Here is a 21872-nt window from a genome sequence, read left to right as displayed (position 1 = left end):
AAGGAAAGCAAAGGCCCTGCTGAGGTCCCGGAGTCCAGGCCCTTCATCAAGGTATGGCAGACCTTTGGGGAACCTCTATGCTCTTCTGCCAGAAATCTGCACCGAGGAGGACTCTGCCGATGTAAAGATTTCAGATTCCTGGACCCCAAGAAGCCTTCACTATGCTATGCAAGGAGGGGAGCCCTTTAATGCCCTGCCCATAGCCTTCCTGCTGTAGGTCAGTGCTTCTGGCTCAGCAGCAAACATCTTGAGCCTATTCTGCTTCTGTGGCTGGCTATCACTCCAGATGAACCAAAGAGGACCTACAAATGATTTTTTTTTTTTTTTAAGACTGAAAAGCTGGGCTTTACCCCAGGGCTGCAAAGGCAGGGTTGGGTCTAGGGTGGGGATAGGGTGGAGATATATAGCAGAAGGGATTCCAAATGTATCATGGCAGAACTGCCTGGCAGTGTGGGTAACGAAGGCTCCTTGGGCAGGGGTAGATAGGAGCAGAGGCTCTTTTCAAGCATGGAGTGTGAGCCACCAACAGCACTAGTAGAAATGAAGCTTGGGGTAAGTTGAGATCCTGTGAGCCATGGCCTTGGGAACTAAGACCAGGACATAGAGCCAACCTTCTGGTTGGACTGCCCTCTTTTGTCATCCTATTGCAGGTACATTCGGCAGGAGAAACCCGTTTGGGCCGAAACTGCAGGGAAAATAGACGGCAGACACTGAGAACCAGGGCTTTGTGCTTTAATTTTCCCCATCTACTTGTTCCTGCTCGATAGGAAAAAAATAAAATAAAATCTTCTCTAATGAGTTGGCAACAGTAAAAATAAAAATAGTTCTCAAAGGTAGTAACCCTCCCTTCTCCCATCAGTTTGCGACCCACTAAACTAAATGATAACCAGATTGCTTGGGCATTTGAGACACTCAGCTGAACCCTATGCCCTACCCCCCAGTGGCCAGAGGAAGAATATGGACTTCTTCAGGTATTGAGGGGCACTGGAGGATGATTCTACCCGTTGGTCAGACCAAAAACCAACTATGAGGTCAAGTTCAAGGCACTATCTGTTCCTGTGCTTTAGGGAAGAGTAAGAGAATTTAAGGGGAGGGTTGGTGCTTGACAAAGTGACAAATTAATCCCTGCCTTCACCTTGTAGTAACAGAAGTGTTCCCATGATATTTTATTGAAGCAAAAATGGTAGATTGACCATGATCTTCCAATAAACCATTCCCTCAGAACAAATACTTAGAGATCTCTTGGGCCATTCCATTCAATCCATCTCCCTAGCCCACTACCAAGGACAGTAACCCCAAGGACACCTCCTACTTGGAAGGAAAGATTCTCCAAATAGAGACCTGGCCTTCAATCCTGTCTAGAGCTCTGTGGCCATTTCCACCTTCATCCTCCTGGCTGATTCTTGCACCTGTGTGCATTATGGTCACCAGGGTAGCAATAATCTTCTCTTCAGCTTTTTCAAAACAGTCAACATTTGGGACAGAAGAAAGTAAGAGCTTATGTCAGCAAGAAGAGGCAAAATATTAAAGGTGCCCTAAGAAATCCATTGAGAAACAACTGTAGACAATTAGGAATGAGATTTGGTCTGACAAAGGTGTCCAACCCTTCCCAGGTCAGCTACTGTTGGAGATTGCTGAGGCCAGAAAAGCAGGAGCTGGGTCCCCAGAAGAAAAGTGTTGGTGAAGGAGGGAGCGAGAAAAATAAAGCAGACATAGTAGGGATTTGGGATGGAGTAGTCCAAAGAAGGAGGTGAGAGACCCAGTTCAGATCTAGACAGGGGAGGTGGGAAATCTAATAGACCCCTCTCTCTATGCCTGCATACTAAGTGCCCTCCAGTGGCATTTTAGCTCTTGCACAGCCTAGAAAAGACATCAGAAAAAAGCAGGAGAACTGAGAAGGGAAGACTGGCTGGAAAGAGGCAGGATAGGAGAAGAGCTAGCAGGAACTGCAAGAGAACAGGACCGGTTTGAGAAGGAATGTGTTGAGTGGGGGCAGCTTGGTTTGACATTCACACTGTGGACCCTATGGACCACTCGCTTGCATTCAAAGGGCTGCAAGTATAGGCACTTGGAGACTTCAGATTTTCAGAGTCAGGGGACAGGGAGCGTCCCAAGCCAGGGAGCATCCCAAGCCAACCCCAAGGATAGCGAGGACAGCCTTGCCAGTTGGGGTTAGGAAGCTTGGAGTCCAGAGGTGCTCTCTGCCCCACAGCTCAATCCTCCCTTGTAGTGAGAAGATGTTAAGCTGACTGTCAAGTGATGGTTCTTGCAGCACCTGTCCCTTGAATGTGTTGGAAATGCCCCAGGCACAACAACCGGGGTAACGGGCTTCCAATTGCCCAACTGCGCAGTGACTGCCCCGAGGCCACCCCGCCCAGGCTTTGTGGAGAGGCTCGCGGCTGCCCAGACCTCCTCTACTACAAGAAGAAGCGGATGCGGCAGAGGCGTCTGGACAGACTTTATTCTGATATCCCGCCTGGGAAGGCGGGTGGAGCGCGGGTTGCACTACCACCATCCTCAGACAGTGGCAGTCAACCCTCCAAAGAGGGTCCGGGAAGCGATGCGCAGCACCGCCCCCACCCCCCAACTTTAGAACAAACCAGAAGAAGCCTCAGAAAGGCTTGGCCAGTTTTGTTGACCAAATTTTGTTAGCCATTTCCGCCTGACAAGGCTGGCGCGGGCGCCGGCCTTCTCTCCGGGTGGCCACCTCCAAAAGCTGCGCCGGGAGAGAGGGGGCCAGCCCTGCGGAGATCTGCCTAGAACTTGAAGTTCGGAAAAACAAGGAGAGATTGAACCGGCTCCCTCCCTTCTTTACAGACACACACGCACCGTCAGGCCGCCGCCACTTCCTGCCTTTGTTTTTCTTCCTCCAAACATTTTTGGCCTCGCGCATTAGCCGCCGGGGAGCTCCGGATGGACGATTAAAGGAAATACACGCCGAAGAGTGTTTTCTGAAGATGGCCCCGCGCTGTGGAGCTCTTGAGAAACGGCAGCTTATGGGAAAACAGTCGCCAGGGCCAATGTCACAACCTTGCCCGCCGCGGTCTCTTCAAGAATTGGAACTCGGACTTGGCTTTCCGGGGTGGCCTTATTCCCATTCGGTTCTTCCCCAGAGCCCGGCTCCGCTTGGCTGCTGGGCCTCCTGCAAAGCCGAAGATTCAGTTAGGCTCATAGGAAAGTCAAAACCAAGGTTCTGCAGTTCTCTCTCCCGTTCTTCCCCAAGATTTGGTCGGAACCTCAGAGCGGCGCAGACCCCTTACCCATGCCGCCTGCATAGAAGAACATTCACACTACCTGTGCGTATTCCGCGCAAGTGGGGCGGAAGCGGTCAAAGCTGGGAACGTTGCGCAGCCTTGGGATCTGAGCACCCGCTTCTTGTTCCTGCTGGGGAACTAAAAGCATTCTGCAGCTCCGGGGCGTTTTCCCTTCTGCTGGCATCAAAAGCCTCTTCCCTCATTCATCTTCACGGCAGCGCCCCCACACGCCCCCTTCCAGGTTGCAAGTCCCTCTGGGCACCCGGCTTCGGTACAGCTTGCCCAATTGCCCTGCCAACCACTCCGGAAGCTCCTTCCTCTGTCCCCATGCTTTCCTCGGGAATTCTCCTTGTCTCCTTGCAGACACCCTTAGGATCCAGACAAGCAGGCACCCACTCAGCTTGGCCCTGGAGGACATAGAAGGCAACGGTTATGCAGAGCACGCACAGACCCATACCCACCTTTCTGCAAGAACTCCTTCCCCCTGGCACCAGGGAAACCGATCTAATTAAGAGAGGGGCTGTATTCTGCCTGGGGAGGTAGTTTGGCGTCCCCCAGCTGGTGGGCCACCGTGGCCCCACTGCTCAGACACAAGCTGAAGTTGACTGCCAAAACTGCTATAAAACCGCAGGTCTGTCTAGAACTGTTTTCGGTTCTCCTAGACGCCCCCGGGTTCAATTATGGTCTTAAAAGCCCTAATACAAGTGCAAGAATTTGTTTGCCTTCACCCAGGGGCGGGGCGAGCCCTGCAATGGTGGCGCCTTTGTTATGGCAAAGTCACTGAAACCCTTCATGCATTCCTTTTGTTCAAGGGTAGGGGTGGTGAGGACTGGGTGGGCTTCTGGGAGAGAGTTTGGAAGAGTCAAAATCAAGGCAGAAAGATAAGAAACTACTCAAATACTGCTGTATGAAACCTCTCTCTCTCTCTCTCTCTCTCTCTCTCTCTCTCTCTCTTTCATATTCTGTCTCCAAGAGCAGATACTGTATAGAGAAATAAATATTTTGCCTTGTTGATCACTGCTGGAAATAGAAGTTTTTTCACTGCAGGACAATCCCATAATTGTGATTCCCAGCTTTAGGAGGTCTCAAGCTACCCTTCCTCAATAACCTTCCCTCCCACTGGACCTTCTTATTCACACTGCTGCTGCCCTCTATGCAAGCCACAGTGGACAAATATGTCAAGCTGAAGATACACGAATAATTTCAAGTTTAGCTCTCAGGGATTCAAGAGGCATGAAAGTTCTTGCAGCAAATCCTGAATAAAGAGTTCATTAAACCATTGTGTCTGAGTAGCTTGATTTGTAATAAGCAACCCTTGTGTGTGTGGGGGGGGGCACATAAACATTAATGCTAATAAATTAGTTTACTCCACTACAGAGTAATTACTTGATATTATTGATATTTACAGGGTATTCAAATGCAATGGTGGGTCATTATTTGGAGAAAAGACATAATGAGAATATTTTTTCCAGTGCAATACATGATTAAATTTGTTATTGAGTCGGTTACAGTCAGCTCAGCAATAAATACATTAATCGATGTTGACACTTAAATACCAAAGACCTTAGAGTTTATACTCTAAATCTCTCCACATATATAAAGATCTTTGGCTATTTCATAGATGCAGAAGGGAAAAGGTTTTCATTTTTGATTTTTGGACTTCTTTCTCTGACACCCCCACTCCTTCCTAGAGTTGTGGGGAGGCCTCAGGTCTGGGTCCCCTTCCTATTCCTGGCCCTACCTGTCTGCTCTGTGCCCTCTCCCTTCTTTCATTTCCCCCCAAATATTATTCCTTTAATCCTGCAGAATGATAAACATTATTTTGCCTATTTAATTTCCCAATTTCCTTCTCCCAAGAAAGGTATGTTCAAACCAGCAACTATGGCCTCTGCTTTTATCTTTAGAGCAAACCTAACCGTTTTAAGGCATCCTTATTGCCCAAGGTGCAGGGAGTTGGAAAGCATCTCTCTCTCTCTCTCTCTCTCTCTCTCTCTCTCTCTCTCTCTGTGTGTGTGTGTGTGTGTGTCTTTCTCTCTCTCTCTGGTATTGTGCTCCTTCTCTGGAATGAGTAGCCGAAAGACACAGAGCTTTCTGAGTTTCTGCCTTGCACATCTCTCACTTTCATTCTTAGGATTTGCAAGGGGGAAAAAAAGAGGCAAGTCACCCCTTTCTTGGTCAGGACTCCTTGGCTATCACTCCCTCCTTGATGGCCCCCCTTTTCCCTCACAGCCCCATAGCTCAGCAAGCATCCTGGCAGGGTCCCCCAAAGGTGCAGCATACCCAGGGGAAGGCTCCTCGGATGTCAGCGCCTCTAAAACAGCCCAAGGCTTGCCTCAATTGCATGGTTTCCCGATTCCTCAGCTCCAGAAGACCAGGCAGGCATGCGGACCGGAGAGCAGAGGCGCAGCCCCAGAGCGTCTGGCTCTGCCGAGTCACTGGAACCCAGGCAGGCTGCTAGGAGAAGGGGGTTTCTCCAAGGACAGCGGGTGGGGTGAAGAGACAGGCGGGGAAGATTAAGGGAAAGGTGGATCCCGGGTGAGACGAAGGACCTTCCGGACCCCGCGAATCATTGACAAACCGCGGGGGAAGCCGCCTTGGTTCTTGGCGGTTTAGGGACGGAAGGCACTAAAGCGCTTCGGAAGTGACCGTGAATACGAGCGTGTAATCAAGTCACCGTGCAAATCAGACAAGCCTCGAGGCGGGCACATCCACGGCTGCGAACCCTGGCCCCAAAAGTGGTCTGGCTAGCTTCTTAGGCTGAGGTGCTTCCCAGAGCAAGCCTGTGGGAGGGGGGCTGAGAAGAAGGGGGTGAGAACGTGAGTCTCCAGAAGAACACACTCTGAGACCACGGGCCACACAGCTTCGGGCTTCCACCTGGTCACCCCCAACCCAGAGCATCCTTCACCCACCCGGGGAGTGGGGGTGGGGATGTCGGGAGTTCAGATCTCTCACCGCCCAGGGCGCACTCGAGGGCCAGGATCATGCAGCTGAGCAAAAGCGAGCTGCACCGCGGCGCACCCCAGCCTCACCGCGCGCCGGGAGGCCCCCCAGCCAACATGAGTTACACCGGCGATTACGTGCTTTCGGTGAGAACACCGAGTGACGATCTGTTGCTTCCCCTGAGGTGGCTACAAAGAAAGGAAGCCGAGGAGGGAGGGGAGGGGGAAAAAAAGGAAAGGGGGGAAAAAGGCCCGGACTAGCTCGCAGCTTGTCAATTTCAACATCGGGTCACATGACCAGCACCTCCCTGCTAAGGATGGGGATAGATTTCCACGTCAGCTTACGTCTCCAAATTTCTACTTCACGGATCCGCTTCAAAGAGGCAGCTGCAGTGGAGAATCATGTTAAGCTCGGCTACTGCGGAGAGCCCAAGGTAGCCCAATGATGGATTTTGATGAGCGTGGTCCCTGCTCCTCTAACATGTATTTGCCAAGTTGTACTTACTACGTCTCGGGTCCAGATTTCTCCAGCCTCCCTTCTTTTCTGCCCCAGACCCCGTCTTCGCGCCCAATGACATACTCCTACTCCTCCAACCTGCCCCAGGTCCAACCCGTGCGCGAAGTGACCTTCAGAGAGTACGCCATTGAGCCCGCCACTAAATGGCACCCCCGCGGCAATCTGGCCCACTGCTACTCCGCAGAGGAGCTCGTGCACAGAGACTGCCTGCAGGCGCCCAGTGCGGCCGGCGTGCCTGGCGACGTGCTGGCCAAGAGCTCGGCCAACGTCTACCACCACCCCACCCCCGCCGTCTCGTCCAATTTCTATAGCACGGTGGGCAGGAACGGCGTCCTGCCACAGGCTTTCGACCAGTTTTTTGAGACGGCCTACGGCACCCCGGAAAACCTCGCCGCTTCTGACTACCCTGGGGACAAGAGCGCAGAAAAGGGGCCCCCAGCGGCAACGGCGACCTCCGCGGCGGCGGCGGCGGCGGCCACCGGCGCGCCGGCAACTTCAAGTTCGGACAGCGGCGGCGGCTGCCGGGAGGCGGCGGCGGCGGCGGAGGAGAAGGAACGGCGGCGGCGCCCCGAGAGCAGCAGCAGCCCCGAGTCGTCTTCCGGCCACACTGAGGACAAGGCCGGCGGCTCCAGTACGTATAAAGGCAGTGTGCCCCGCGCTTTATGAAAGGGGAGTTGGAAATCTAGCGCAGCACCGCTGTTAAATTTTTATATGCTGTTTTATAAGCATATAAGGTTTATGAAGGGCCTTTAGGTTTCCCCCAACAAAACTTTGTTATAAAAGGCGGGATCACGTGGCGAGTGCTGAAATTGGCCGTGAAATACCCACCGGCCAAAGCATGCCTGCAAAAAAAAAAAAAAAACAACTCCCCTTTTCCCTTTTTTTCCTTTCCCAGCTCCCAAACTCGGCAGCTCGATCCCGCTCGGGGCCAGCTCCAGGCTGGGGAGCCGGAGGTGGGCGCCTGTAAATTCCCCCTGCAAGGGCTTCAGGAGCCTTTGATAGCGAGGTAATCCGGAGATTTTTATAAAAGCCATGTGTTGCGCCGGGACTCTGGTCCCGGCTGGGATTCAAAGGCATCGCTTTTTAATGATGGCGCTAGGAGAGCGTTTAACAGATAAAGTGGCCCGCTTAGCTCGAGCAATATATTAAAGAAACAAATTAACCCAAAGTTGGCCTTTTTGTCCAAAGGAAGCCATTTTCCTCTGGCGCTGTGGCAATTACGTGCCGTCTTCTGTCCAACTGCATGTTATTCACAATTGTTATTAAATCTGTCAAAAGTGAATTTTGGGGTTTTTTTTGTCTCATGGGTTTTTTGTTGTTGTTGTTTTAAGGGGGGGGGGGAGCAAATTGAGCCTGCCTGAAGCTTCGGAAAGCCTCTATTGCATCCACCCTACCTAAAATAGCATCCCTGCAGCCCCCGAAAGCCCCCTGGCTGTGTGGTGGTGGTACTTAACTGAAGACCAAGGATAGGGGGCCTTCCGCTCCCACCTCCCACCTCGAAGGAACTGGGAGACTGGTGGAGGCGGCAGAAGGTTGTGGCCAGGACTCAGGCTGACAAAGACCGGGCAGCCACCCCAGATGTTAACGATAGAGGAATCGTGGCCGCAACAGGGAAAGACTGGGGCCCCGGCCGCCTTTACTACCTCGGGAACAGGCGGTCCAGGTGCTGAAGGTGAAATGTCCGCAGGCGGCTGTTTGTTTAGTCTGGCGGGGCAAGAAGCAGCCAGCAACCCCCACTCGGCTGCTTTCAAAGCGGCTTCAGCAGAGCAAACTCGCCTGTTGCTGTGAGGAGCCCTCCTTTCTGCTCAGGGGGCAGCAGGAGCACCTTCCCCGGGGGCCTATCTAGGGAGCTGCCTTTTATCTGCGGCTGAGCCTCCCATTGCAGCTTGTCCCCTGCCAGCAGTAGGAACTTGAGGCCAGGGCCTGGAGAGACCTTAAGGGGACTTAGGCTGAGACTCCAGATCCTGTGGTGAGCCCCTCTCCTCAATTCGGGGCTCTGGTGAGGGGGGATTGCAGGCACTGTGCCTGACTCACCCCCTGCCTTTCTCCCTCCATAGGTGGCCAACGAACCCGCAAAAAGCGATGCCCCTATACCAAGTACCAGATAAGAGAGCTGGAGCGAGAGTTCTTCTTCAGCGTCTACATCAACAAAGAGAAGCGCCTGCAACTGTCCCGAATGCTCAACCTCACCGACCGTCAAGTCAAAATCTGGTTTCAAAACAGAAGAATGAAGGAAAAAAAAATTAACAGAGACCGTTTACAGTACTACTCAGCTAACCCACTCCTCTAAGGCTCCAGCCTTCTGGAAATGGGTGGGGGGGCTTCATACATATGAGATCATATGCAGATTTTGCCCTTGACAAGGTCAAGCCACACAGTGACTTTTGAAAAAAAAGGAGGTGTACAAGAGAGGGGAAGAAGCTGCACCAAGATAGCTCAACAGGAGGGGGCCTGGGATTCTCTTGGTTAAGATCTCAATGGTTAAGTTTCCTAATAATAATTGGATTCTGGGAGTTGTGCATTCACTAGAATGAATGGTTTGGGACCCCTGGTGGTTCATTCTTGGAGCCTGTAGAGCCTGAGGCTGGGTGTGGTCTCCCCTGGGGGACTAGGCCTCCTGACAGGGCTCCTGGAGACCAACCCCTCCCAGGACCCTCCACACAGAGCCTGCCCTACCCTAGGACTCCTAAGTCAAGAAGCTGTGTGCCCTCCAAGCCCAGTGCAGCTTGAGGACACAGGGCAAGGAAAGGGGAGGATTCCTAGATGCCCAGAATGAGGCTGCTTTCCAAAACCAATGTGAAAGTCAGTTGAACTAAGAAGTAGCTATGAGGTGGAAGAAGGCTGAAAATCCTTGAGGGAAAAGAAATCTACTGTCCAGGTGGTGCTGGTGTCTTTCTATCCCTCCTAGCTACTCACCATGCTGTTCCAAGCCTAAGCTCCTAGCAGTCACCTCCTGCAGCCCACCTGGATTTTCTTCCTGCCAAGCAGGGTTCTTCTTCCCAGCCTGCTGCTCAGGCCCAAAGCCTGGTTGCAGAGTGGACTATTCCCTGAGGTGGAAGACATGAAAAAGCAGAGAGGCTGCACCCAGGCCGCTGGCCCCTGAATCTCCACAGGAAATGCCTGTGGAGTGCAGCAGTTTGGCAAAGTCTCCACCACATTTAATGAAACTTGGACTTGCTCAGTGTGGGGCAGCAGAGCAGCTGGCCTGGCCATCAGGTCCTAGGATATGGCTATGAGGGGCTGGAGTCCCCCATAGTCCCCGTTTTTCTTGCCACTGTCTGCTCTCATTGGCTCAGAACTGAGCTTGGAAGCTTCCGGCAGCCTTCCAAGAGCTGGAGAATGATTTGGAATTATTTTAAATGATAAATATTATATTATATATATATATATATTTCCCTGAAGGAACCAAAGCGAATTTTAAAAGATGCAATGTAGAAGGGGTAAAATGAAAATATTTAAAGGCTCTAACTGTTTACAGTGTTCCACGGTTAAACATGCTCACTGCTAAGAATATTTGAATGTACGCTTCATACAGGGATGGTGTTCAAAAGACTTGTAAATAAAGAAACCATAACCTAATTTGTTTGAATACAGTTTTGTTTTGTCATTAGGTGATTCCCTTTGGGATGTTAGAGGGTGGGGAAGGGTATTGAGAATGGTCTTTTTAATCTCTTGCAACATTTGGAAACTGTTAGGGGATGTTTGGAGGCAGTTCAGCCTGCCAGGACCTGAGGACCTCATCTGAGAAAGCCTCCCTCTGAATCTTTTCTGCCTCCCTACGTTAAGAAGTGTCCAGTGGCTCTGTGTCATGGAAGGGCTGGCCTGTCCTGGATTCTTACCCACTGAATATGTCACAGCATATACAGGCAACAGGGCACTAGGAAAATAAAGACAGTGGAAACCTGAGTATTGGGTCCTGGTGTGACATTCCTCTCCTTGCTTGCTTTTTACTGCCAAATGTCTCCCCTCCCCAACACCCTTTTTACTACTAATAGGACAAGGTTATCAAGCCCCTCAGGGAATGAGGAGGTGACTGAATCAGAAATTTGGTACAATAGAAACCAATCTTAAGAAGCCAAGGTGGTTGATAAACCATGTCCTTGTGGAAAGTGGGCTCCTAGGGGTGGGATCTCAGGCTCTAGAATGTGGTACTTCATCTTCTCAGAGTAACCTCAGCCCTAGAGAAAGCCTTGGGGCCTAAAGAGGCCAATGGGCCTGACCCCAAGTTGCCCTTGCTTACTTCAGGATTGGGAGGCCTGAGTAGAACCCCTCTGGGATGCCCTTTTGATCCCCTTCAACAAGAAGGGAATCAGTCTGGGTACCAGAGCAGAGCAAATTCTCAAGAACCTCTAAGTGTGCTTTCTCCCCAGCTCCTAGATGAGGCAGTCTTTTCTTTGGGAGAAAAGATGCCGGTTTCCTCTTTGTTTGCTGCCTTTGAACTTCTGCCTTAAATTTGGACATCACCCATAACCTTGAGGGGCAGGGACGAAAGGACAGAGCCTTTTGTTGCCCACCCCACCCTCTCTCCAGCCACCCAGACAGGGCCAAAGCAGCAAAGAGGGTCGCATTTGAAGAGAGGCCCCAGACCCTGCTCTGTTTGTTTGTTTGTTTGCCTAACTGGCCCGACAGGGGAAGCCAAGCTGAAAGGCCAGTAGAACAGACCCCTAGATGAATGTCTAGGTTGACAGACACACAGAGAAGAACAAGGGCCCTCCTTGGGGGGCTGGGAGGGGGGCTGGCAGGGAAGCCCGGATTTAGGGAAAGACTTCCTTTGGGATGGTTAAAGATTAACCAAAGTCTCTCAAGTTGCTAGATAGAGTCTAGCCAGGAGAACTGCTCTCGGGCGGGCGGCGGGCGGGCGCGGGTTTGATTTCTGAGCCCTATAAAAGCCCATCCTCTGATGGCTGTGACAATGTGGTCGTAAACCCGTCCGGGGCTGGCCAATTTGCATATTTGGAATGCGCCGCTATAAACCCGGCTGGGGTTTTGCAGCAATTTCTTAGATGTAAAAATGAGATCTCAATAGCAACGGGCTGGGCACATTCTCTCCTTCTGTCCTCTCTTCCTCTCTGCCGGGAGCTGGCTTCCCTCTCCTGGCTAGAGGCTGGAGACTGGAGCTCCGTCTGAGGCTAGTCGCGCAGCCGCCACGAGATGGCGCACTTCCGATCAATGTCAAAGCCGCCGGGGAGCCGGGAACCCCAGCGTGATTCTTGGCCTTTGTTTGCTTCTGATTCTAAGAGCAGCACGGTACATTATTTCACTTGTGCCGCTCCCCTTCGTATTAAAAGGTGTGTGTGGGGAGGGGGTCACGCATAAGAAGTAGTTGGTGTAATCTAGAGCAACGTGCCTTCCCTAGGCCTCGCCGGCGTCGTGGCGCGGAAGAAGCCACTTGGCAGTGATTTCGGAAATGTGTCAAGGTAAGAGGACACAAGTTTAGCACTTTCACTATTGTATGGGTGGGAGTGAGAAGGTGGCCATTGTCTAAGCAGGGGCCGGGAACCTAACCAGGTTTGTGGGGTGACGCAGGAGACGTTCGTCCCACCACCCCCACTTCTCCCATCGCTCCCTAAGGTTGGAAAGCAAAAGGAGGCCTAAGTGAGAAAAGTTGTTGATTTTAGCTCCGAGCGCCAGGATTTCACCCAAGGAGGTCTTTTGATTTGGTGGAAATACTCCAAATAGGATGAGCGAGGGTGGGAGGTATCCAAGCTAAAGGGTTCCAGCCCCGCTGAGATAGGGAGCTATGAGGCATGGGAGAAATTGGAGGACTGGGCAAACAGAAAGTTTCTACTCAAAACAATGGGGTGGTCTTCATCGGCAGCTCGCTGGAGCAGTCTTATTCCCTGGGGCAGACCGCCAGAGGCTGTTGGTTTCCTACTAGGTGAGGTCTGAGGTCTGCCTAGCAGACAAGGGAAAACCTTTGTTTCCAAAAAAGGCCAATTCGGTGAAGTTGCATTTGATTCTTAAGACTGCTGGAGAAGTCTTTGTATTGCTTATCTGGAATGTGCTGTTATAAACCTAGCTGGGATTTTGCAGCAATTTCTTAGGAGAGAGGGAGAGAGAGGGAGAGAGGGAGAGGGGGAGAGAGAGAGAGATCTTTTGAGGATTTTACAAATATGCAAAAACGCATTGGTAAATACCTATCCATTTTCAAAGCAGACTAGAGGATAAAGTCTGAACAAGGGGTCATTCCTTCAGGGCTGTCATAAATGGAATTTTAAATTATCAAAATGCTTACAATTTGGAGTCCAAATTAAAATTCCCTTTTCCTCCTGTATTTAAAATTTTATTTCAATATTTTAACAGTTTTTTGAAAGCATTATTTTCTTTTCCCAAATATGCAGTATGTGAGATTCTACAGGGAATCCTAGAAAAAGTAGATGTTGCCTCTCTACATGTATGTAAATTTTGCTTATTAGAATCACTAGTCTTTGTTGAGAATGGGATCCCCAAAAAAACTATGTCAGAAAAAGGCAGCCATGAAAAAAACAAAAAAACACCCAAACGGTGAGCGGCTCTCTGCACTAGGAGCTATTCCTACAACCTCAGATGGGCCTTTCGTTTCAAGGCAAGGGGTCATTTATTGTGGGCAAAACTAAGAATATTGCAATTTAAGGAGTGTGTGAAAAGGCCTCAACACTCCCCCACACAATGCGGGGAAGAGCTAGCTTGGTGGTTGGATTTAGAATAATTTTAAAGCTTGTTTAAGAATAGATTGCACCTGACCGGTTCAAAAAAGACACATTAAATATCCCTGGAACTGTTGACATTCTTAAAAAAAAAAAAAAAGCCAACAGAAAAAGAACGTCATTGTTTTGGGAAATTTTTTAGTTATGCACAAATTCGTGAATTAGAGAAAACACAAAATTTTTGTTAATGCTGAATATGAAAAAACAGCATTCTTTCTTTATTTATTTTTTCCTTCTACGGAGCATCAACCCAACCCCACAGCCTGCTGGATAATTCAGAAGCCAGAAAGTATTGAGAATGGCCTCCAGATATAAATTGTTTACTAGCTATCTCAAGCTAGGGAACTCATTATTTTTCCTGTAAAAGAACACAACTTGTTTTTCGTAATTTATTTCTCCTTGTTTGGAAGGGCCTACTCAGGAAGAGGAATCGGCTTCTAGTGAACTGCAAAGTAATTCTCCGCTAACGGGCTTGCATGTTCCACGGGCCTGTTGTGTATCTCAGGCTCCGTGGAGGGACCCAGTGTTATCATCAGGTAGAAATGGGCAGTTTTTACTCCTGAATAAAACTTAGGCTCTGGCTGCCGCTGCAGAGGCGGCGGAACCGCAGCGGCACAAGCCTGGTGGAGGCAAGCAGGCACCCGGGGTTTCAGGTCAAAGGCATCCTGAGCAAGAGAAAGAAATTCAGGGAGGAAGGGTGAAAGGTAAGAAGGCAGACGGGCAAGAGGGAGAGACCGTGGACAGAAGGCGACCCATGTGGTAGTTGAATCGCTTTTCTTAATCTCTCCGGAATGGGAAACCTCCGGAAACCAAAGCGATCGATAAACGAAAGGAATATTTTATTGAGGAGGCTAACACCTAGAGAGGTCCAGGAGGCTTGGGGCTGGTCAGGAATACTCGGGGCTCCAGACCAACTCAGATGGCTGAGGAGGCACAAAGTAGCATTTAACTTGAGTTTCTGCTGCGTTGATTCTCTAGCTCGAACCAGCCACAGCAGGTCAGTCCGCGAAGGGAGCGAAGGGAGCGAAGGGAGCGAAGGGAACCAAGGAAGCGCAGCTGCGGGCTCTTCTTTCCTAACTCAACAGTCCCAGTGCGGGTGGGACCCAGGTCCTAGGCTAGAGAGGATCTTCCATACAAGCCTGCACACTTTTCCCTCCCTTTAATCTAAGTTCAAACTCAACATCCGATTGCAGGGGGTTGGGGGAGTCACGCTGGAAGAACTCATACCAACCACCGCAAAGGTCCATGAAGACCCAAGTGTCAACCCCAGGGGCTGTGATGCTGGTGGCAGGCCTTCCCGCTCCTTCACTCTTTAACAGGGGTGGCCTTTTGTAGCAGATGCAGTATGTATGCTAAGCTAACTTTTGTAACCTTGTTGGCACGTGCAGGCTCCTGGATCTCATCCAGCATAGAAACCCATTTGGCGGTCCTACAGGGCCCTGGCCAAAACTAGCCTGAGGGGTGCCTGCAGCAGGGCATCAGGGTGTCTTACCAGCCAAATTGGCAGGGTCTCTGGAGAGCTATAGGAAAAGGCTTTGAGGGGTCTGTGAATTCCTTGAAAATGATGGTTGAATTGTGGGACTGCATAGATAGGCATTTTTCAGTGTAAGTCAGATTTGCCTTTTATTTTTCAGGGGGGTCCCTGACACCCTAAAATGTTAAGAAAGACAGGTTTACATCAATGTCTTTCACTTTATTTTTGTAGCTTTCACCATCTCAAACATACTCTCCAATGGCAACGGCCCTTTCCAAATTTGAGCCTGGAAAGTTGCTTTTTACATTGGATCCGGACAGGCAGGACGCTGGGTCCTAATCCTGGCATGCTGGCCTGCTGGGGCTCATTCTCCTCAAAGAGCCTTTCTCACTCTTGCCACCTATACTTGCCACATGACCTTTCCAGAGAGGCACAGGCAGTGCTGAGGAGCAAAGTGTCTTTTTTGGGTAGCCCCCAGTTTTGTAGCATACCCAGGTGGCACTGCTAAACACAATTCCAGTGAGTTTTACCCTCTTATTGAGCAGAGCAGGGACCAGGCAGATCCCAAAAGCCCAACGTAGGGCCCTAGGCTGCAGCGCTGTGAGCTCTTCAGTGCTCAGATTTGCTGGCTACTTAGGCATAGGGGGATGAAAATTTGTCTTGGCCTGGGGTGCAGGAACAACTCTCTCCAAGAGTGGAGAGTTAGCGATGTGTCAGCACAGTGTGGACCCGAGTCTTGATTCTGATTGTGCTAAGCAGCTGCTATAGCTTGAGGACTGAAGCTGGAAAAAAACTGGCTCCCTCAAGCTCTCCTCCTCTCTCATTTTTCTTTGTCCTTCTCTCCTCCATTCCTCTTTATTTTTCTCTCCACTATCGCCTTGTTTTGTATTCTGATACCTAGTCTGTGTAGAGCCGGTCATCACAGGGATGGAGGTAGAAGTGGCTGGAACACTGGATGACCATAGCAGTGGCATGGCCTCTTGGGCACCAATTATAAAGCAGCCACAATGGCAGCTGTTGGATTCTTAGAAACCAGAGCCTGGGCTGTACCTAGCTAGCTCTCTCGTGCACTCTCAGGATTCTCTCAGGATGCCTATCTCCTCAGGTTGAGTTCATCCTGGAAGGAAGCATAACAGACCACCCGAATGTAAAAGTCTTTCCCTGCCACTGGCAGAGAGGTCTGATTGCTCTACTTCCTGGGATCCCCAGGGTCAGTAACTCCAGCTTTAATTGAAGCTGGATGAGTAGCCAGCCTGGGTCATTCTGGAGACCTGTAGCCCACAGGTCAGGGGCAAGGCAGAGACCTCCCCGGTTCCACTGGATCCGGCCGGAAAAGGTCACATTTCCTGAGCCTGGTATGGAGGCCCACACTTGGGGGCTAGCGCCCCAGGCTGGCCATTTCCAATTGGCTAAGAAAGCACCCCTAAGTAGGATCCAGTCAATGTTTGTTGAGCAAAGGGTCTGGCTTGGAACTCTCCTATAAAAGGGTCACAGGCCCAGCTCAGTCGCTGAGGTAATAGATTTCTTCACCCTGGGCCTTGTTAAAATGTGCACACCTTAGGAGGAAGAACTGCCCCAGCCATAGGTTTGGAGAGGATGGAGTAAGAGAGGTGGGGAGAGGCAGAAGCTTAGTGATATCAGCTTTTATTATAGCCTCCAGGAACATAGGAATGCCATGGCCCAAAGGAGAGGAAACAGTGGCAGAGGTGTCTGCTGGGCACATTCCTCCAAGTTTCCCCTTCCAGGTCTCTCCATCCTAGAAGAACAAAAACCCTAGGGCCAAGCTTTCAGTTCTCTTAAAGGACCTGAGTATGGGATCTCCTCAGGGTGTTGGTGAGGGTGTCTGGACCTGGCTCTGGCCTCCTGTCTGGTGGGGAAAGTCTTCCAGCCAAGGATGCCAGTCACTTCCCATGCTCACTTACACCAGACCTCCAAGGTTCCCCAACAGGAGATGTATAAAAGGCAAGCCAGGTGAGCACTGAAGAGGAGTAAATCCTGACTGGATGAGCCCACGGGGTAGGACACTGTTGGAGGCTAAAGGATCAGGGATCAGCTATTGCATTTGGGGGAGTATTTGGTGTGAGATGTCAGAAGTATGGCAATAGCTAGCTTCCAGTTTACTCCAGACACTGTGAGGATCCCAGTGGCTTTGGGACCAGGTTTGCTACTTTGGGAAACCAGATTCCAGAGATGGGGCCACTTCCAGGTCCAGAGCTGAATAGGAAGAACGTGAGTCCCCGACAGGGTTCCTATATGTAGTCACAGGGCACCTGGGCCTAGTGGCCATTTCTGCAACAGGGATGGGAGCACCCAAGGCGGGCTGGGGTGCGCACCGTAAACACCCCACTTGTTAACTGCGCAGGGCCCAAGAACACTTCCAACAGACCCCCGCTTAGGGCTCACATCAGAATAGGGGCGGGGCGAGCCTAGGGCCAGGCCCCCCACCAGCCACTTTAGGGCAACCCCCACAGCTCACAGCCTTCGGGCCAAGGTGTCAGGCGTGCATCTCCTGGCCCATCAATACAGATTACATATTTATATCAATCGCGGGCTCTGAGGGCGCCCTCGGAGAGCGGCCCTGCGCCTACGAAATCAAACTGGGAGTGGTCGCGCGGAAACTCTGGCTCAGGATTGGCTGCGGACGCCCGCCGCGGTGCGGGGGGATTGCTAATCGTATTCAGCATGTTTTGCACAAGAAATGTCAGCCAGAAAGGGCTATCTGCTCCCTTCGCCAAATTATCCCACAACAATGTCATGCTCGGAGAGCCCCGCCGCGAACTCTTTTTTGGTGGACTCGCTCATCAGCTCGGGCAGAGGCGAAGCGGGAGGTGGTGGAGGTGGCGCTGGGGGCGGCGGCGGCAGTGGTTACTACGCCCACAGCGGGGTCTACCTGCCGCCTGCCACCGACCTGCCCTACGGGCTGCAGAGCTGCGGGCTCTTCCCCGCACTGGGCGGCAAGCGCAATGAGCCGGCTTCGCCTGGCGGTGGTGGCGGTAGCGGGGCCCTGGGCCCCGGAGCGCACGGCTATGCGCCGGCGCCCATAGACCTGTGGCTAGATGCACCCCGGTCCTGCCGGATGGAGCCGCCTGAGGGGCCGCCGTCGCAGCAGCAGCAGCAGCCACCTCAGCAGCAGCCGCCGCCCCCGCCACAACCACCCCAGGCCCCACCACAGGCCACCTCGTGCTCTTTCGCCCAGAACATCAAAGAAGAGAGCTCCTACTGCCTCTACGACTCGGCGGACAAATGCCCCAAAAGCTCAGCGGCCACCACCGATCTGGCCCCCTTCCCGCGGGGCCCGCCGCCCGACGGCTGCGCCCTAGGAGCCTCCAGTGGAGTGCCAGTGCCCGGCTACTTCCGCCTCTCTCAGGCCTACGGCACGGCCAAGGGCTACGGCAGCAGCGGCAGCGGCGGTGGCGTGCAGCAGCTCGGCGCCAGTCCATTCCCGGCGCAGCCCCCGGGGCGCGGTTTTCGACCCGCCACCGGCACTCGCCTCTGGCTCGGCCGATGCCGCCCGGAAGGAGCTAGCCCTCGATTCTCCGTCGCCCGCAACGCTGGTTTGCGGCGGCGGCGGTGGGGGCTCGCAGGGCGACGAGGAGGCGCACGCCTCATCCTCCGCCGCGGAGGAGCTCTCCCCGGCCCCTTCCGAGAGCAGCAAAGCCTCGCCCGAGAAGGACTCCCTGGGTAAGCAGGGCGCGCCAGAGGGCTGCAGTCAGGAGGGTAGACAGGCAGACCCAAGAAAAGGAAGGAGCAGAGAACCAGGAGTCCGCGCAGCAGCCGGCCAGCCTTGGCCCAAGCTGCAAGCAGGCTGACCTTGTGAACTCGCTTTTTAATATTTGGGCGTGGGGATGCAGTAAAAATTCATGTCCAGCTTAGAGGCCCACACCAAGACATTCTCAGCGCTGGCCCCGGCTCACCCTGACTGGAGGCGACGACACCAGCGAGCAGCCCCCCTCCTGTGCATGATCTTCCCTGTGGCCCGGAGCACCCCAACCCCTGGTCCGGGCCCAGCCTGCACGGCGCGGCCCACGCGGGGGGAGGAGGGAGGGAGGGAAAGTGGCTCGCCCGCAGATAGTGCGGATGTTTGTAAGGCATCCAAAATAAGCAGCCGCCAGCGCCAATAAATAAGCCCATTAACCGGCGAAGTTCGAGTTTACGATCCCCCATGCCTTTTTCAAAGTTGCAGGAGGGGCGGGAATCCCTGTTGCCAGAGAAGAAAAGACAAATCCGGCCTGGACGCCGGGGCCCAGAGCAGAAAACTAGAGAGGGGCTATTTCATTTCCCCTGGAACTCAGAATCGCCCAGCTGCATACCCCTGGCTCTTGCAGAGATGCAAGGGAGGGCCCTTGACCCTAGAATCAGTTTTTCTTGCCTTCCCCATTGGCCCAATTATGCCCTTCTCCTCTTCATCATGAGCAATGGGGGGGGGGGCTGTAGTAAAACAATCCGCTGCCGGTCCCCCATCAAAGAAAGCAGTCCTTTCCCCCAACCTGGAGGCTTCAGGAAATACTTGTCTGCCATAGAGGAGATGAAAAGAATGGCGTTAAGTTCAAGATGTGCAGCCTGCCCTCCCAGGCCTTTCATTCTACAAATACCCTGGCAGCTTTGTGCTTAAACAGGTGTTTGGGGGAAAAGTGGAAGAAAATGTAAATTTGAGGGGTGGGTGTAGATTGAAGGCCCATTCAATTTGCCATGACTTTTGGAGGAACTGCTTGTTCTCCGCAAGCCAAACAGGGGCATAACCCTTCTCTCTGTGACTTGGGGCATCCCTCTTATGGGAAAGACGTCTGGAATTCACCCCCGCGTGCAGCCCGCGTGGCCTCGACTTAACCTTCCCCTCTGTATTCTCTTAAACGCCAGGCAATTCCAAAGGCGAAAACGCAGCCAACTGGCTCACTGCAAAGAGCGGCCGGAAGAAGCGCTGCCCGTACACCAAGCACCAGACTCTGGAGCTGGAGAAAGAGTTTCTGTTCAACATGTACCTTACTCGAGAGCGGCGCCTAGAGATCAGCCGCAGCGTCCACCTCACGGACAGACAAGTGAAAATCTGGTTTCAGAACCGCAGGATGAAACTGAAGAAAATGAACCGAGAAAATCGGATCCGGGAGCTCACAGCCAACTTTAATTTTTCCTGATGAAGCTCCAAGCGATGCTGGGTTGTTTTTTTTGTTTTGTTTTGTTTTGTTTTTTTCCGATGCCAGAGCGCCCGTCCCCTCCCTCTGTCTTCAGCCTCTTCCCCAGAACTCGCACCTGTGTCGGAGCCCCATTCTACCCTTCCACACTCGCCATCTCCCGGGCCATTACATCTGTGCAGGGCTGGTTTGTTCTGACTTTTTGTTTCTTTGTTTGCTTGGTGCTGGTTTACTTGTTTTCAGGGGGAAAAAGCCATATCGCGCTAAATTCTATTGAAATAGATATTGTCCTAAGTGTCAAATCCTGACTGGGCTTGGTTTGCTGTCCAGGGGTCTCAATGCTTGAAATAACCCCTATCCTCCTCCTTCCATCCTTCCAGCTATTTTCCTGCCCACCTCAGACAACCTAGCCAGAAGACCGAGGTCCCACTGTCGGCCCTAAGGTGTCTGGCCTGAGGTCAATGGTGCAAGGAGCCGCCACTGGGTCCGCTTGCCTGGAGGGCTGGGCTGTGTTTAATCAGGGGATTCAGGCCCCTGGGTTTCTTTTTTCTTCTTCCTTTCTTCCTTGGCCAAGAGAAGGGCATACAGGCATAGACATGCAGGTTGGCAATAGAGCTTGGCTTTGGCTGATTGAAAAAGCAGAAAGAGAATGATTATTTTTTCCTTCCTCTGTAAGATATCCCAGCTTTAAAAGAAAAAAAAAAAAAGTGACCAAGAGAAGGAAACTTCTCTTTTAGATTGCGTAAGGTCTTGCATTGCCTGACTAAAATGTTTCATTTACCTCTGAATTTCCATTTTCTTCTGGCTGTTGATAATAATGTAGTTTTGTTTATACGTGTGGAATTAGTGGATTTTTTGTCATTAAAATCGTTACCACTGGTAACACCCGAAAAGCACACCACAATTCTCCCTGTCTTGTGGAGGTTTATTATTATTATTATTATTATTATTATTATTATTATTTTACACTTTTTACATCTTTTTGTGTGTGCATGGCTTTCTGAAATTCACGGAAGCTAGGAGGGCTGAGGCAAGAAGAATAAACTAGAGAAGGGAGACATTGTTTGGATTTCCTTTATACTGTGAAGTTACATGCATAAAAGGGTCAAACCTGTAGGTGCAGAAAAGAGAAAAAACCTATAAATACAAATCTGTATAAATGTCTATTATTATGAAAAATTGCCAATCATGTTTTAAGCAAATGCATTCTATCATTATTATAAATGTTAGTTCTAGCTCTATTTACTTCTAATCTTAAATCAGAATAAATTAATATTGTATTGCTGCTGTGCGTGGAAAAAAGACGATGTTTATGTTCTTATAGAATAAAAGCTGTGGAATGAAGCTTTTTAATTTTACCTCTTTTTTTTTTTTTTACTTCTTATCTTCACCTTCCACTTTATTCCATCCACCACTTTTACAACAGGAGTACTAGCCTGAGCCCCCTGCAATTACTTTAGGCATCTATTTAAATATTACCTAGACGGTCGTAATTTGTCTGGGCCCTATAGCCCTGGTGCCGTAAGGTTTGTCGGCTTTTGTTCAGTTTTATGACTTGCTAGTATATCTGGATTGTGGCTGTCTTGGACCAGTGGTTTCAGTTGAGAGGGGAGCTGCATAGGCAGAGGAAGCTAAACAGGATTTCTTTCGGGAGCCCCAGAGAGGCTCGTGGAGGCCAGTTATTTTGCGGGTGCCCAGGTCCCAGATGACCCTTTGCCTAAATCCGGGGGAGCAGGCCTGGTCCGCTGCACATCTTAGTGATGCGACCGCGGTTAGATGGACCCAGGTCTGGCCGCCCCCTCCCCCAGCAGAGCCTCCCCCACCTGGATGCCCTCGGCAGGGCCACGCATTTCCTGCTCGCCGGAGGTGGGGG

At 51.5% G+C, this 21872-nt stretch overlaps 2 protein-coding genes and 2 long non-coding RNA genes across 6 annotated transcripts in view; 2 read left to right on the top strand and 2 right to left on the bottom strand.

Annotated features, from left to right (window-relative positions):
* Window positions 1–2437: 2437 nt before the first annotated feature.
* LOC125611511 lies at window positions 2438–9739 on the bottom strand. Of its 3 annotated transcripts, XR_007341679.1 has the most exons (5): window positions 9627–9739; window positions 8812–8918; window positions 5535–6048; window positions 3295–3661; window positions 2438–3142 (listed from the first exon to the last, which is right to left on the bottom strand). It is a non-coding gene; the product is annotated as an uncharacterized LOC125611511 (long non-coding RNA). The 3 variants fall into 3 exon arrangements; XR_007341680.1 differs by lacking the exons at window positions 8812–8918; window positions 9627–9739 and adding an exon at window positions 6207–6470; XR_007341678.1 differs by lacking the exons at window positions 8812–8918; window positions 9627–9739 and having other exon boundaries at window positions 5535–6470.
* Window positions 6488–10289, top strand: Hoxa11 (homeobox A11). The gene is made up of 2 exons (XM_015490355.2): window positions 6488–7341; window positions 8768–10289. The coding sequence occupies exons 1-2, from the start codon at window positions 6636–6638 to the stop codon at window positions 8998–9000; spliced, it is 939 nt and encodes a 312-aa protein (XP_015345841.1). The 5' UTR covers window positions 6488–6635; the 3' UTR covers window positions 9001–10289.
* Window positions 10290–12819: 2530 nt separating this feature from the next.
* Window positions 12820–21352, top strand: Hoxa10 (homeobox A10). Its single transcript, XM_015490172.2, is given in 3 exon segments — window positions 12820–18336; window positions 18338–18551; window positions 19728–21352. Coding segments are annotated over 3 exon segments (1257 nt in total). The 5' UTR covers window positions 12820–17568; the 3' UTR covers window positions 20003–21352.
* The window catches only part of LOC125611510, a 2245-nt gene continuing 540 nt past the window's right edge, over window positions 20168–21872 (bottom strand). Inside the window, exon 2 of the long non-coding RNA XR_007341677.1 lies at window positions 20168–20625. This is a non-coding gene — a long non-coding RNA (uncharacterized LOC125611510). The remainder of the gene's footprint in view (window positions 20626–21872) is intronic.

Source organism: Marmota marmota, unplaced genomic scaffold (assembly GCF_001458135.2).
Source record: "Marmota marmota marmota unplaced genomic scaffold, marMar, whole genome shotgun sequence".
NCBI classification, from domain to species: Eukaryota; Metazoa; Chordata; class Mammalia; order Rodentia; family Sciuridae; genus Marmota; species Marmota marmota.
Note: the sequence above shows the minus strand (reverse complement) of the source record. Positions and strands in the feature narration are given on the sequence as shown.